Raw genomic sequence first — 14911 nt, forward strand, 5'->3', positions numbered from 1 at the left:
AACAACGAGGCGGCCATCGCACCGCCGCGCGTCCCTCCCTCCCCCCCGCCGCCTCGCAGCCGCCGCTGGGCCACGCCTCCTCGCGCCGCCTCCAGCCCGGCTCGGCACCCCCTCCCCCCCTCCCCCTGCCCCTCCATCCTCAACCTGCCATTAACACCTCCAACATGTCGCGCTCAGCTCCGCAATCAAAGATGCCTTCGCCGGCGCGCACGCCGCGCGAGTCGTCCGACGACCCCCGGCCACTCACCCAGCGGGCCTCGCACAAGCCCGCAGGCATCATCAACCTCGGCATGACGTGCTTCCTCAACTCGACGTTCCAGGCGGTAGGGCGGGCGCGCACATAGTCGAGTGGGCAGACAGAGAACGCTGACACATGCTACAGCTCAGCGCGACGCCCCAGCTCATTGCGCTGCTCTCTGCCAACCCCGCATGGTCGCTCACGCCGTCGGCCAACTCGATCCTCCCCCCTCCCCCCCGCGCGCCGCAGCTCACGCCGTCGCTGCTCCCCGCGGCGTCGGAAATGCCCCTCTACCCCCTGCTGCCTGTCACACGCGCGTTTAACGACGCTCTCGGCCGCGCGTGGGCGACAAAAGACGTCGCCGGGCCGTCGATTAGCATCAAGGGCCTGCTCAAGGAACTCGCGCGCAAGTACGACCAGTACGACGAGTTTGCCCAGCAGGACGCGCACGAGCTGTTGAGGCACCTCCTCGACTCGATGGAAATGGAGGAGAGGGACATTATCAAGCGTGTCCAGCCTCCCCGCCCCGCGCCAACAGGGAGCTCGCCCGACGGCGGTGCGTCATTGAGCGCGAGCATTGCCTCGCTCCCGCTGCCTGCTGCCCCCGACAACGGCATTCCCGACTCGGAACGCCTGCTGCCGTTTGTCGACGTGTTGTTTGGCGGCCTGCTCGCCAGCATCGTCGTGTGCGAGACGTGCAAGTCGGTGTCGCACACGTACGAGGGGTTCCTGGACCTGTCACTCTCGCTCCGCGGCGACGACGACACACCAAGGCTGCGCAAGCGCGACCGCTTCCGCTCGATAACGAGCAAGTTCAAGCCACGGACCGTGAGCTCCAAGCTTGCTGGTGAGCCAACAGCCACCATGTCGGACCCCGAGGGCGACGGCGGCGAGCGCCGTGAGCGCAAGAGCAAACAGCAGCACCTCACAGTCAACAGCGAGACGGAGAATGAGCACGGCGCGGCTGGGCTGGGCCGGTCAGCGAGCACGTCCAAGTCGTTTGGTGGACTCAAGGGGCGGACAAGCTTTTCATTCCGGCGCAAGGGTGGAAGATCGGTCAGCGGGACGACGGAGAAGGAGAACGGCGCGGCCAGCGATACTAGCGCCGCGAGCGCTTCCACGGCCCAGCCGTCTGAACCTGCACTCATCCTCGAGCCGGTCGCCGAGGGCGAATCGGCCGTGCCAATGTCGAGCAGCTCGCCAGCTGAACAGCCGCACGCGCAGCACCACCAGCACCATCACCACCAGCACCAGGCTGGTCCGACGCCCGCGCAGGCGGCCTACATCCAGAGAATCCTGTACGGCCCGCCCGGCGCGCCGGAGAGCCACGACCCCATCGCCAAGCTGCGCGCCGCGCATGCAGGTGAGCTTGGTGTCGGCGGCGGCGGCAAGCCCGACTCTGGTCTCGTCGACAGCCTCAAGGCGTTCACGTCGGTCGAGGTGTTGGAAGGCGACAACGCGTTCGCGTGCCGCAAGTGCTGGAAGATCAAGAATGGGTATTACCGCGACAAGAAGGGCGCTCGTAATTGGAGACGCGAGCGCAAGCACCACGACGGCCACAAGAGTGAGACGGACCATCACACCGAGGTGTTGGTGTCTCCCGCGTCCTCGACGTCGGTACTCTCTCCTTCCCCGTCGAGCGGGCTACTCTCGCCCAGTCCGATCAAGCGGTCGGCGCCATTACCCATCCTACAGGCAGACGACGACAGATTAGGCCGGTCACCCTCGCTCGCAGCTCGCAGTCCAGCAATGGTGCGCGCACCGTCCCCATTGCGGCAGAGAATCGAGAAGGACGAGGACAGCGAGCATATCCCCATAAGCAGATTCGACACGACCAAGAGCTCCGAGACGACGGTGAGCTTGTCGTCGCTCAATACTACGAGCTCGGCCGACACGCAGACCTCGTCGACAAAAACTGCGCCCACCACGCTCGACACGATACCGATCATTGACGTCGGCGCCGAGGCGGACGGCGAGGACGGCGAGTGCGACTCGGACTCTGACGGGTTGAGCAACACGGACACGGAGGACGAGACGATGCCTGCATCGCTGCCCAAGCCCAGTCCGTCGCGGGGCGGCGGCTTCTTCCACAGCCGCAAGGACCCAGCCAAGGACAAGAACTTTATCCTCCGGCGCGCGTTCAAGCGCTACCTCATCGCCCGCGCGCCCGAGACGCTCGTGTTCCACCTCAAGCGGTTCAAACAGACGGGCAAGGCGGGCATGTACTCGAACTTTTCGACGCTAAAGAAGTGAGTCGAGACGGAAGGCGAAGGCGAGAAGGCGCAAAGGGGAGATGAGAGGCAGGTGGGAGGGGGCTGTCGTGTGGACACTTGGCTAACCACACCCAGGATGGACGACTTTGTCTCCTTCCCCGAGATGCTCGACCTCGCGCCGTTCTTTGCGCCAAATCGCTCCGACTTCAAGCTGACACGGACGTCGGCGGGCGTGCACGCGCCGTTCATGGACTGGCCGTCGCCCGAGAAGGGCCCAGAGCTGAGCCCAGTGTGGTACAAACTATACGCCATTGTCGTGCACATGGGCACCATGGTCGGCGGGCACTACATTGCGTACGTGCTCGTCGACCCCGAGCGCATGTTTGCCGACCCGCGCCACCCGGACAAGGTGTCGGATATCACCGCGGCGGCGGACAGGTTGAGCGACATGAAGCTGGGCGACGCGAAGATCCGCGGGCGGGACAGGCGGGTCTGGTGCTACTGTTCCGAGTGGGTCGACGGGTTTGGGCTGTGCTGACTCTCCCAGCACCGAGGTGCGCTTCGCCAGCGTCGACGAGGTACTCAACGCGCGGGCTTACCTGTGTTTTGTAAGTCGCGCTTTGAGCGACTCCGCTAATGATCGCAGTACGAGAAGGTGCAGGGGGAGGGGCGTGTCGGCGCCAGTCAGTGAACCATCCATCCAGTCGCATGTTGTCATCTTGCACATCATTCCACAGCAGCCATCATCATATGCTACCACCTCGCATGCATTTCTTAGAGCTTGGCCTTGTCCTCGTCAATCTCGTCGAGGAACTGGAGCTCGGGCTTGGCCGCGATGAGGGGGCCGATGGCCTTGCCAAAGGTTTTGAAGTACTGCGTGTGTCAGCGACCTGGAGCGCAGCGACAGGTCGCGGGGGGGCGTCGAGGCAGGTTCCTCCTCGGCGAAGGGACGCAAGCCGAGCGAGTTGCCGGCCGTCGACGAGGAGGTGGCAGCTGGGCGGCCGGGCACATTGTCCATCGCCATCACGCTCCCCATACCACCTCCCCAACCTCCTCTCTCCCCTCTTCTCTCGTCTTCACCCACCCGCCGCTCGCTCGCCTGCGGCTCACTCGCGCGCTCGGCGCAACTCACAGGGTTCCCAGCGTGCTCCGCCAGCGCCGCCTTGTTGTTAACGTACCGCTCGACGGCGGCAAACTTGAGCGGGTCCTTTGCGTCCTGGAGGATGTACCAGTCGAGGGTGAGCTTGTCCTTGCGGTAGTGCGAGGCTGCTTCGCGGAGGAGCGCAGCGAGGGCGGGGCCTTGGTCCTGTGGGCGAGGCGAGCGCGTGAGGCGGGCGGAGGAGAGGAGATGAGGAGGCGAGGGCGGGGGCAGGGGGTGGGGGAGGGAGCGGGAGGAGGAGGAGGAGGAGTTGCGATGGTATATGAGTGGGCGAACGGGAGACGAGCCGGGGACGGGGGGAAGCGAAGGGGAAGCGTCGACCGAGATATGGCCGAGAGCGTTCATGGGCGAGCGAGGTGCGATGGGGGTCGCGAGCACAGGGGTCAGTGTTGGCTCCAGATAGGGGACGGAGGAGGGAGGAGGCGGGAGGAGGCTGTAGGAGGGCGGGGCGCGATATCCACGAAGCACGCTGCACGCTGAATATGTAGCACGCCGCACCGCATCCACCTCGTTGGAGCTGACTGAGCTGGCGCCCCATAGCATCGATGCTAGAGTCATGGTCGGCGGCATCACAACAGGACGACCGGCTCCCTCCTCCTCCCTCCACCTCCGGCCCACACGACACGGGCAACTCACGGGCTTGGCGACAAACTTTGCGATAACAGTGTGGACCATGATGAGCGATGTGGGGGATGAGTAAGACGCTGATGCAGCACAACGACAAGGTTACATATGTATCCTCGTCTCGTCGCCTCGGCGGTGACCGAGGTCGTCGAAGCCGACGATGCCGGTCTGGACATGTTCGAACCGGCGGCCCCACTGACGTTATGTATGACGCTCGAGGGATGACAAATGGCGAAAGTCTGTAATCTGCGGTGGGCGAGTCTGGCGGCGCGCTCTGCACGGCCCAGCCCACGCTGCATTATGCATACTGTGACGAGCTACGAGCACGAGGCATGTGTATGTCGCGCGATCAATCATGCTTGTGGCTGCATTGTGAGTGATGGGCTCGCTGTAGAGTTGCAATTCATATGAGTGGGCAGCGTGCAGTGATCTCGACACTGGCTCGCAATGTCAGCCTGCCCTCCTCACCCCGCTGCCACTCCCTCGCCCCGCTGTCACCTCCCCCACCGCCAACGCGCATCAGGTCCCTCAAGCCCAGGCAAGTATCGCCGAGAGGTAAACACCAACGGAGTTGCAGCGCAAGCGCAGCGCGCAGGCAGGCCACAGGAAGAGTCGCCGCGATCCCTTAGCCGTGGCTGCAGTGGCGCCTCGGCGGCGTCGATTCAACCCTGGCTGCTGAATGGCAGTTGAGGCATTCAGCCAGAGGGCCTGCAGACGGTGGGCAGCACAGAGTGGCGGCGACGGCGTCGACGACGAGCAAGACGCCGCGAGCGAGGAGCACACCGAAGAGTAGCCCTGTCGGCGTCAGGGGTGGGTGCATGCTGCTGCTGCTCGATGCACGTACACCGCAGCCAGCCGTGTGCCAATCCCATAAATCTGCTGCTCCCCCTCTCCTCGACGCCATCCACCTTCCACACAATGTCACCCACCCCCCCAGCGACAATGTCCCTCCTCAACACGGTCCACGCGCACATGGACTCGCTAGGCCTCCCGCGCGTCACGCACATGTTCGGCACGCCGCCCCCGTCGCCAGGCGAGCCGAAGACCGCGCCGCCCCCCCCCGCGGCTGCGTCGTACCCGTCGTCGCCGTACCTCTCCTCGCCGTCCCCCGCCCCCACTGCCGCCGCGCGCTCCCCCTCGCCCCGCCTCCCCGCGCCAGTGACAGCGACGCACGCGCCGACGGGCCTCGCGCGCTTCTCGACGCGCCTGACGACGCGCTGGGCCATCCTCGCGCTCTGCGCCCTCGCGCTCCTCACCCTCGTCCACTTCCTGCTCTTCATCGACGGCGCGCCGCTTGCCGCTGGCCAGGCGGTGCCGGACGCCGACGTGCGCAACTTCAAGGCTGCGCGCCTCGGCCAGCTGGGGGGCGCGGCCAAGGTCGCGCCGAACGGATGGGTCGGGCCCATGCGCGGCGGGCTGCCCATCCACGCGCGGGTTGGGGCGCCCGCCGCGGCGGGTGCGCAGTGAGCTGTACCGTGAGTGTGCCGCAGCATGGGCATGCGACTGACCCCCCAGACACGACCTCGACGCGTCCCACCCCCCACCCACAACACACACTTCTCACGGACACTCGCATTGTTTGGTTTGGGCCTGCGCGCAGGGCGCGCAGACAGCTCAGGGCCGCGGCGGCGACGACAGCGGCGGTGACTCGCGCTTGTAGGGCATTGCGGCGGTGCGGTGCGCTGCGGCGCGGCGCGGGCAACGCTTGCTTGGCTGCTTGGCTGGTTGTATGTATAGTATTTGGCTTGGAGATGAGGGAGGTGATGAGGAGGGAGGTGGATCGAGGACGACGTCGAGGTGGGCGGCGCGTCGACGAGGATGACGACGAGTCTGTTACTGCCGCGTGACCTTTGATCCGCCGCGTCAGCATCATCCACCTTGCTATTGTTGTTGTTGCCACCTCACATACCACGACAAACGCCACGAGAAACGCCACGACAATGCGCTACACCCTCGCAGCACTCACCCTCGCTGCTGCCCTCGCGGCCGCGCAGTCCAGCGACAGCGACACGTTCACCCGCTCGCTGACCACCATCCCCGGCGGAGCAACCCCCAGCGCCAGCACGTTCGAGTACGGCCCGCCCATCTGGCCCAACACGAAAGGCGCAACCACCATCAACGGCACCCCATTCCCGGTCGACGGCACGAGCACGACCTCCATCGCAGATCTCACAGGCACGCCCGGGCCAAGCAGCAGCGCGACAGCGGGTACGTCCGTAACGACGACGACGGCAACGGCGCCGGGTGGTGGACAAGCGACCTCGACGCACAGCGAGACGCCTCTCCCATCTTCGTCGAGCCACTCGTCTAGCTCGAGCTCAGCTGCCGCCCCCGCGCCCGCAGCCTCGTCCTCCCACGCGCCTTCGGCAGCTCCTAATGCAACCCAGTGCTCCCGGCTGTCCGGCACGCTGCTCGCCCTCGGCCTATTCTGCGCCGCCGCCGTCGTCGTCGCGTAGGGCGACCGCGTTCCTCCCCTCACCCGATGGCTTGCAGCCGTTGCTGCTTGTCTGGAATCGAGCTAGCTGCCCTGAGCAACCGGGTGGCCCGGCAGCACAACACAACAACGACGCTACATGCATGCACGCACCGAGACAATTAAGACACGTTGCGACGACGTACCCAAGATCCTCCCGATACGGCAGGCAGGCAGTCGGCCTCGCCTCCCCGAGGGCACGGGGGCCTGCACGACGATACCGCCAAGGCACCAACCCAACTCTTCAGGCCTTAACGACCGGTGACCCGATCTCGTTTGGTGCTGGATCTGCCAAGGGGTTGTTTATGCGGTGGACCCGGCCGGAGCAGAGTGTGATGTAACATACATGAGGATTCTAGGTGACTGGGCACGAGCGACATGAGAGGCACGGCACGGGAGGGGCGATACGGCTGGCCAGTGTGGGGTGGTTGCCTCGATAATCTGGGTTGTCGCCTCGCTCATCTCGAAAGCGACCTTACACGACCTCGCCAGACGGGACAACAAGCTCGCGCCTGGTCGTCGTCGCGACGGCGCGTGGTGCTGGCGCGCCTGCCCCAAGCCAACAACATTACGTGTGGCATTCCCACATTGTAACACAGGAACGAGTGGCAGTCGTGACGAAGATACGACATGGCGACATGGGTCAAAGGTGGTGGGTGTGGCAGGTGGCCTGCTGTCTCGTGTCTATAAACGTGCGCGTTGAGGCGGTCATGAAGCTCAATCTCAAGCACAAGTTCAAGTTGTCACGATGACTAGACCGACCGCGCTGTTCGCGGTACTCGTAGTCCTCGGCACACTGGGGGCGGAGGCAGCGCCGCTCGCCCCTCCGCAAGGAGGGGCCATGGCCGCGCGCGACGCCGCCTCTCCCAACAACAATGGCGAGCAACAGCACGCACCCCGGCACTGGTGGTACGGCTGGCGGAACCCCCCGCCCAGCAAGGGGGGCCCGGTCTGGGTCCCCGTCGATAACGGCGACGACTGCCACGAATGCGACGCCGGCAAGGGCAAGGACAACGGCAAGGATAAGGACGGTGGAGGATACTGGACGTGGGGGTGGGGGTGGAAGCCGCGTCCTAAGAAGCCCGGTAAGGGTAAGGGCGGCAGCCACAAGAAGCCTACCGACGGCGGTGGCAAGGACGGCTCCAAGGACGGATCCAAGGACGGCAGCAAGGACGGCAGCCAGAAGCCTGGAGGTGGCACCACCTCCCCGGGCACCGACGGCTCCAAGGACGGCGGCCAGCAGCCCGGTGGCGGCGACACCACCTCGACCGGCACAGCCGGCGAGCCCCAACAGGGCAGCGGCGGCGACGGCACGTCGACCGGCCAGACGGGCAGCGGCACCCAGCAGCAGCCCGGCGGCAGTGGCACCGGCACGAACGGCGACGGCAGCCAGCAGCCCGGCGGCAGCGGCACCGGCACCGGCACGAACGGCGACGGCACCAACGACCCCAGCCGCTCCGGCAGCGGCAGCGGCGCGACCCCGACGCCGAGCGGGGACGGCGACTCGGTCGGCATGGCGGGTGGCGGCAGCCCTATCAGCGGCGCGGGCTCCAGCTCGCGCTCGCTCCAGCCGCCGAGCTGGATGACTGCTCCTGCGCCCAGCCGGCCTGTCGAGTCGGCTTCGTCCTCGTGGTGGACTATCGGCCCCGCAACGTGGTCGTCGCGCGCGCCGGAGCCTACCAACGGCAGCGGCGGAAACGACCCCGCCGCCGGCGGCGACCCCGCCGTCAGCCCTTCGCGCGTCGGCGGCACCGTCGCGCCATCGCCCTCCGCTACCGGGCAGGTCGGCGAGGGAGTCCAGGCGCACCTCAGCGGGTCCGTCATCGTCCCCGGTCCAGCGCCGTCCGACGGCGCGGACGGCGGCTCGTCGTCGTCGGCGTCGACGTGGTGGACGATTGGCCCTGCGACGTGGTCCTCGCTCGCGCCGAGCGCGACCGGCAGCGGTAACGAGCCTGAAGGCTCGGGACAGGTCGGCGAGCCGCTCCAGTTCCATGTTAGCGGCTCGGTCACCGTCGAAGGACCTGCACCAACTGGCACGAAGCTGCCGCCAGGCGGCACAACTTTCCCCGACCCCAGCCGCCCGGCAGAGTCTTCGTCGTCGTGGACTATTGGCTCTGCGACTTGGTCGTCGCGCGCCCCACAGCCGTCAGATGGCGGTGGCAACGACCCCGCTGGCACTGGTCCTGCTGGTGGCGGTGGAGACCGTGACCCGGCTGGCACTGGCGCCCCTGGTGGCGGCGGTGGTGGTGGCTCGTCGTCGTGGACTATCGGCCCCGCCACTTGGTCCTCGCTCGCCCCGAACCCCACCCAGAGCAACGAGCCCGCCGGCACCGGTATGGTCGGCGAGCCGCTCCAGTTCCACGTCAGCGGCTCAGTCACCGTCGAAGGCCCCGCTCCCTCCGCTCCGTCCGCCACGAAGCTCCCGCCGAGCTGGATGACTGCTCCTGGACCTAGCCGCCCGGCCGAGTCCTCCTCCTCTACCTGGTGGACGATTGGCCCCGCGACCTGGTCGTCGCTTGCTCCGAACCCCACCGACGGCGGCAACGAGCCCAGCCAGCCCGTGGGCACTGCGCCCGGTGGCGGCGGTGGAGACCGTGACCCCGCCGGCACTGGCCCAGTTGGTGGTGACGGCGGTGGTTCGGCTCCCCCTTCGTCGTCGTGGACCATCGGCCCTGCCACATGGTCGTCGCGCGCGCCCAACCCGACCCAGAGCAACGACCCCGCTGGCCCCGGCCCGGACGGTGGCTCAGTCTCGCCGCACCAGACTATCGGCCCTGCGACCTGGTCCTCGCTCGCCCCCAACCCCACCGGCAGCGCCACCGAGCCCGAAGGCTCGGGGCAGGTGGGCGAGCCGCTGCAGTTCCACGTCAGCGGCTCGGTCACGGTCGAGGGCCCCGCGCCGACGGGCACGAAGCTCCCGCCAGGCGGCACGACGTTCCCCGAGCCCAGCAGCCCAGCCGGCTCGTCCTCGTGGACGATCGGCCCGACGACGTGGTCCTCGCGCGCGCCGCAGCCTAGCGACGGCGGCGGCAGCGACCCCGCTGGCCCTGGTCACGACGGTGGCTCCGTCTCGCCGAACCCGACGCAGAGCAACGATCCCGAGGGTGAGGGACCCGCCCCCTCGGCGCCGCGGTCGGGCGGAGGCTTGACCACCTCCGCGCCCCAAGCGTCTTGGACCATTGGCCCTGCCACTTGGACGACAGTCTATGCGCCCGCTGGCACTGGCCCCGATATCGGCGGCGGCAGCCACAGCGCGTCTGGCACCCAGTCGGCTTACGAGCCCGCTGGAACTGGCCCCGACATTGGCGGCGGCAGCGGCACGCGCTCTGCGTACGAGCCCGCTGGCACTGGCCCAGATATCGGCCACGGGTCGGCTTCCGCCGCGTCGTGGACGATTGGTCCTCCCACTTGGACGACGGCGCCAGGCCCAGACGGTACCGGCCCCGCGCACGGCAGCGGCTCTCCCTCGTGGACCATTGGCCCCGCTACCTGGTCCTCGAGGCCGCCGAACCCCACCGAGAGCGACTACCGCGTCTCCGCTTCCGTGGGCGGCGGTGAGGCCACCAACTCGCCCCACGGGTCGGTCTCCGCCTCCGTTGGCGGCGGTGAGCCCACCAACTCGCCCCACGGCTCCGTCTCCGCCTCTGTTGGTGGTGGAGAGGCCATTAACTCGCCGCCCCACGTCACTGCCTCTGTTGGCGGCGGCGATGCCACCACCTCGCCCCGCGTCTCGGCTTCGGTCGGCGGTGGTGAGGCAACCCACTCGCCGTCCCACGTCACCGCCTCTGTTGGCGGCGGTGAAGCAACCACCTCGCCCCGCGTCACCGCCTCCGTCGGCGGCGGTGAGGCAACCAACTCGCCACCCCACGTCACCGCGTCCGTCGGTGGCGGTGAGGCCACTACCTCGCCGCGCGTCTCGGCTTCGGTCGGCGGTGGTGAGGCCACTAACTCGCCGTCCCACGTCACTGCCTCTGTCGGCGGTGGTCAGGCGACCAACTCGCCGCACGTGTCCGCGTCTGTCGGCGGCGGTGAACCCACCAACTCGCCTCACGGCTCCGTCTCCGCCTCTGTTGGTGGCGGTGAGGCCACCACCGCGCCCCGCGTCACCGCCTCCGTCGGAGGTGGTGAGGCCACCACCTCGCCCCGCGTCTCCGCCTCTGTTGGCGGTGGTGAGGCAACCAACTCGCCCCACGGCTCGAGCGTGACCATCGGCCCGGCTATCACGACCTCGGGTCCTCCGAACCCCAGCCCCACCGACGACGGCGACGAGGTAGACGGCTCGATCACCCACGGCACCGTCACGCCGGACAAGGGCAGCGGCTCCGACAGGCCGCAGTCGACGCACCGCGACGTCCAGAGCACTGTCAGGCCTTCCCCTACCGACATTGTCATCCCCGCTCCCGACAGCTCGTCTGGCCCCGGCCAGGGAGGCGACAGCGGTACCGGCGGCGACGCTGGTGCTGGCCCCGGCGGCGGAGACGGCGGCAGCGGCGGTGACGGCGGCCGTGGCGGCGCGGATGGTGGTGGTAAGGGCGGAAAGGGTGGCAAGGGCGGCAAGGGCGGCGACAGTGGCGGCTCCAACCCACCCAACGGCGGTGGCTCGAGCTCTGTCACCGGCGGCGGCTCCACCACGACCAGTGGCTCCCCGCCTAACGGCCGCGACGGCGTGACCGTCTCCGACATCCCGCCCGCGTGGACCACGACGACGTCTCAGCCCCGCCCTACCTACGGCGAGGACGGAGGTATTGGGGGCCAGCCCCAGTCGAGCTCCTCAACCATCGTCCCGGGCACCACCAGGCCCCAGCCTAGCGACGAAGCAGGCGGCGGCGACGGCGGTGAGGGCGGCAAGAGCTCGCTCGGCGCCACGTGGACTACGACGACGTCCAACCCGAACCCGACCGAGAGCGGTGAGCCCGGCGAGGCGACGACCTCCTCCTCGGGCCTCGGCCCTGCCGTGACCAGAACCACGCAACGCCCCGGTGAGGGCGAGTCCAGCGCCAGCTACACCTTCCCGCCGGCGTTGACCACCACGACGACTCAGCCCGAGGAGTCTGGTGCTGAGGGCGGCGACAAGTCGTCGCTTGGCTTCACGTGGACCACAACCACCTCGCAGCCTCGCCCCACCGATGGCAGCGACGGCGGTGAACACGCCAGTGCCAGCACCACCTCTGCATCTTACATCGGGCTGGGCATGACCCGAAGCACCCAGAACCCAGCCGACGGCGGCGAGCCCACCACCTCCTCCTCGGGCCTCGGCCCGGCCGTGTCCAGATCGACGCAGCGCCCCGGCGAGGAGGAGCCCAGCGTCAGCTATACGTTCCCACCGGCGTTGACCACCACCACGTCGCAGCCTCGCTCCACGGATGGCAGTGATGGCGGTGAACACCCCAGCGGCAGCACCACCTCTGGGTCTTACGTCGGCCCTGCCGTGACCAGGAGCACGCGCAACCCCGCCGACGGTGAGCCCAGCGCGCCAAGCGGCAGCTGGACGATCCCGCCCGCCTGGACGACGACGACGTCCAAGCCCGAGGAGACCGGTAACCCCACCGCGCCTGGCATCCACTCGTCCGGCTCGGTCGTGGTCGTCGTCGGGCCTGGCACGTACACCGTCACTCCCGTGACTGTGTCTGCGCCGTGTGCCGCGACTGCCTAAGGACAATAAAACAAAGACAATTAGTAGTGTTAGCAGATATGAATTAGTATTTTCCGACTCGCATTGAGGCCCAGCGGCGGTGGCGACCGTCGAATCATTTTACATGTCCATCCGAGGGAGACTGCGAAGGGCGCGGAGCTGGGCCGGTCTGCGCGTCAGAAATGCCAGCGTATGTGACCCACCTTCATCTCATACACTTCAGCGCATACAGCGGTCTTCTGACGCCCAGGTTGGACACCTAGGCAGTGGGGTTCTCGTCGGCTGGGATCGTCAGCTCTGCATTGATTGGCCTAGTTTCCGATGTACCATTGAGGATACCCTTCTTGATAAGCTCCTCGGGCGACGGGCGCGCAGCGATGTCCTTGTCGAGGCGGTCCTGTGTGTTAGTTGCGCTGGGAGGCCGCCAACTCACCTCCGTCATGGAGCGCTCGAGCTTCTTCTTCTTGGCCGCGAGGGCGTCGTTGGGCTCGCCTGGGGTGTGAGTGCGGTGCGCATGGGCGTGGCTGGCGTTCGGTGGTTGCTCGCTGAGCCGGTCTCGCCTCGCCTTCCTTCCTCTGCCTCATGCCGGCGACAACCGGCCCCTCCTCTTGAGTAAAGGGGCGCTTGACGTCGCACTCAACGTCGCCACAGCCACCCGCTCCAACATGCCAGCGGGAGGCCTCTCCTGCAAGCACCACCAGCCTCACTCGCAGAGGGGTCATCTACCAACCACATCCTGGGCCCGTCCACCTCGCCGCCCATCCCCGCGTTCTTCCCTCACCCAACTCACCCTTGAGGATACCCTGGTCCTGGAGTTCCTTCGGGGTGGGCCTGTTGGCGAACAGCTTGTCCATCTTGCTACGGTCCATAGCCGACGTGGGCGAGAGGTCGTGGGCCTCGTCGACGCCCGCGACAGTGTTGTTGCCGACGTTGGTGTTGATGGGGATGGGGGCGGGGGCGGACATGTCTGTGGTGGGGCGTGGGCGTCAGATGAGTGCGATATGACGATGGGGGTGAGTGATGGGTGGGCGGACAGGCAGGGGTTGGGAGAAAGACGAGGAAGGCGAGGAAGGTAGTGAAGGCGAGGAAGGTGACGGTGAGGAAGGCGTCAAAGGGGGGTGACGGATGAGTGGGAGACGGGGACGGAAGATGTGGGCGGGAAGGCAACACTCACTGTAGACTTGCTTGGGTTGGGTAGGCTGTAAGAGAGAAAGAGAGAGAGAGAGATGAGAGATGAAGAGAAGGAAGAGAGAGTCGAGATGTTGTCGCCCGAGTTGTGGTTGTCGCTTGGTCTCGCTCGTTTCGGGAGGCGGGCAGGCCACAGTGATGGGCGGCGGTAGGAGGCGGTGGCCGGGAGGGGCGAGAGGGGGGGGGGGCATCTCGACGGGGGCATGTTGTTGTGACGGACAACATGTGACGCGCGCAGCAACCAGCTCCAGTCGATCGAGTGACGTCACTGACACTTGCCTCACCCCTTCACGTCAACAACAACACACCCGACACTGGTGACGAGCAGCGACCAAACGATCGAAGCGACGAGCGATAAGCCAACAGTCAATTGCATGGTTCTCTCAAGGCAAGGTCAAAGAGAGGAAACGCGGGCTGCAAGGTGACGAGGACACTGTCAACCGCCATCCTTCCGACGACGCCGCAGCCGCAATTCAACGCCAGCGACCGTCTTTCCACGGGCGGCGGCAACGACATCAGTCTTCCTCGCCCCGGCCATCCATCGGCCACCCACCAATGTACAGTATGCGCTGGGCTTGCTAAATGACTGCCATGCGCGCGTCCACGTCACCTCCAACCCCCCGGCATAACATGACCCGCCGAGCCGACCTTGCCCCACCCCCCCGTCCCCTGAACGCTCGCACTGCCGGCGGCATTCCAGGGCAAGCGATGGGGCCCCCTCTCGGCGTCGGGACATGACGGAGAGGGCGATATGGGGGCCGGTGAGAGCACATGGGGCCGACGTCGTCGTTGTCGGCGGCATTGCCATGCGGCGCCGTAGTTTGTGTCGTGTCCTGCAGCATGGCGAGCGCGAGGACCGACGGGGCCGTATCTGTTCCCGAGGCCCGGGCGCCGCCGCACCGCGCGCCGCGTGGGCCCGTGCGTCTTCTCTTCGGCGCGTAAAAGTTTTTGTTGTCGCGCCGAGGGCCGTGGGCTTGGCCGCCGAGTCGCTTAACTGCATGGCGGCGTCGTTGTGGCCGAATGCAAGGTGTGCGTATTGCATTGTACCGTGCTCGATAAGTGTTGTTGCAGTGCGCGTTGTGCCGCTCCGCCGGAATCTGACGGACCGGTGCACGCCGAGAATGTTACGGGATGGCGAGCGTCATCGGTCTCCTCTTGGTTTGTTTTCTCGGTCATCTACTACAAACGCACAGCGCATGATACGTGTCGCAGAGACGCTGCCCAGGGATGCGTCGAGGGGCACCCCCCAGTGAGCGTCAGGGGAGTACGACAACCATGCATGATACAATGGACCCTCGTTGAAAGCCACCTCGCAACAGCGAATGGCAACGGCCAGCCACGGGGCGTTCGGCAGCGGCGGCGCTTTTCGTCACGGCACTCTGTA

The 14911-nt window shown here is 67.0% G+C and overlaps 6 protein-coding genes across 6 annotated transcripts; 4 read left to right on the forward strand and 2 right to left on the reverse strand.

The window, feature by feature from the left end:
• The first annotated feature begins 131 nt into the window (after window positions 1-131).
• On the forward strand, window positions 132-4353 carry ubp7 (putative ubiquitin carboxyl-terminal hydrolase 7). The gene is made up of 5 exons (XM_062774365.1): window positions 132-2487; window positions 2587-2961; window positions 2999-3059; window positions 3098-3757; window positions 4247-4353. Exons 1-4 carry the CDS (start codon window positions 374-376, stop codon window positions 3140-3142), a joined length of 2595 nt encoding a protein of 864 aa, XP_062630349.1. The 5' UTR covers window positions 132-373; the 3' UTR covers window positions 3143-3757; window positions 4247-4353.
• Window positions 3226-4285, reverse strand: LOC62_06G007843 (uncharacterized protein; the record flags this gene model as incomplete). The annotated part of the gene is made up of 3 exons (XM_062774366.1): window positions 3226-3324; window positions 3584-3757; window positions 4247-4285. The coding sequence occupies 3 exons, from the start codon at window positions 4283-4285 to the stop codon at window positions 3226-3228; spliced, it is 312 nt and encodes a 103-aa protein (XP_062630350.1).
• Window positions 4354-5176: 823 nt separating the features above from the next.
• Window positions 5177-5701, forward strand: LOC62_06G007844 (uncharacterized protein; the record flags this gene model as incomplete). The annotated part of the gene is made up of 1 exon (XM_062774367.1): window positions 5177-5701. One exon carries the CDS (start codon window positions 5177-5179, stop codon window positions 5699-5701), a length of 525 nt encoding a protein of 174 aa, XP_062630351.1.
• A 473-nt stretch (window positions 5702-6174) lies between these two features.
• LOC62_06G007845 (uncharacterized protein) lies at window positions 6175-6690 on the forward strand (the record flags this gene model as incomplete). Its single annotated transcript, XM_062774368.1, has 1 exon — window positions 6175-6690. One exon carries the CDS (start codon window positions 6175-6177, stop codon window positions 6688-6690), a length of 516 nt encoding a protein of 171 aa, XP_062630352.1.
• An 858-nt stretch (window positions 6691-7548) lies between these two features.
• LOC62_06G007846 (uncharacterized protein) lies at window positions 7549-12360 on the forward strand (the record flags this gene model as incomplete). The annotated part of the gene is made up of 1 exon (XM_062774369.1): window positions 7549-12360. One exon carries the CDS (start codon window positions 7549-7551, stop codon window positions 12358-12360), a length of 4812 nt encoding a protein of 1603 aa, XP_062630353.1.
• An 81-nt stretch (window positions 12361-12441) lies between these two features.
• LOC62_06G007847 (uncharacterized protein) lies at window positions 12442-13701 on the reverse strand. Its single transcript, XM_062774370.1, has 6 exons — window positions 13514-13701; window positions 13130-13306; window positions 12773-12831; window positions 12667-12736; window positions 12543-12621; window positions 12442-12508 (listed from the first exon to the last, which is right to left on the reverse strand). Exons 2-5 carry the CDS (start codon window positions 13302-13304, stop codon window positions 12599-12601), a joined length of 327 nt encoding a protein of 108 aa, XP_062630354.1. The 5' UTR covers window positions 13305-13306; window positions 13514-13701; the 3' UTR covers window positions 12442-12508; window positions 12543-12598.
• Between the last annotated feature and the right edge of the window lie 1210 nt (window positions 13702-14911).

This window comes from Vanrija pseudolonga, chromosome 6, assembly GCF_020906515.1.
Source record: "Vanrija pseudolonga chromosome 6, complete sequence".
Classification (NCBI taxonomy): domain Eukaryota; kingdom Fungi; phylum Basidiomycota; class Tremellomycetes; order Trichosporonales; family Trichosporonaceae; genus Vanrija; species Vanrija pseudolonga.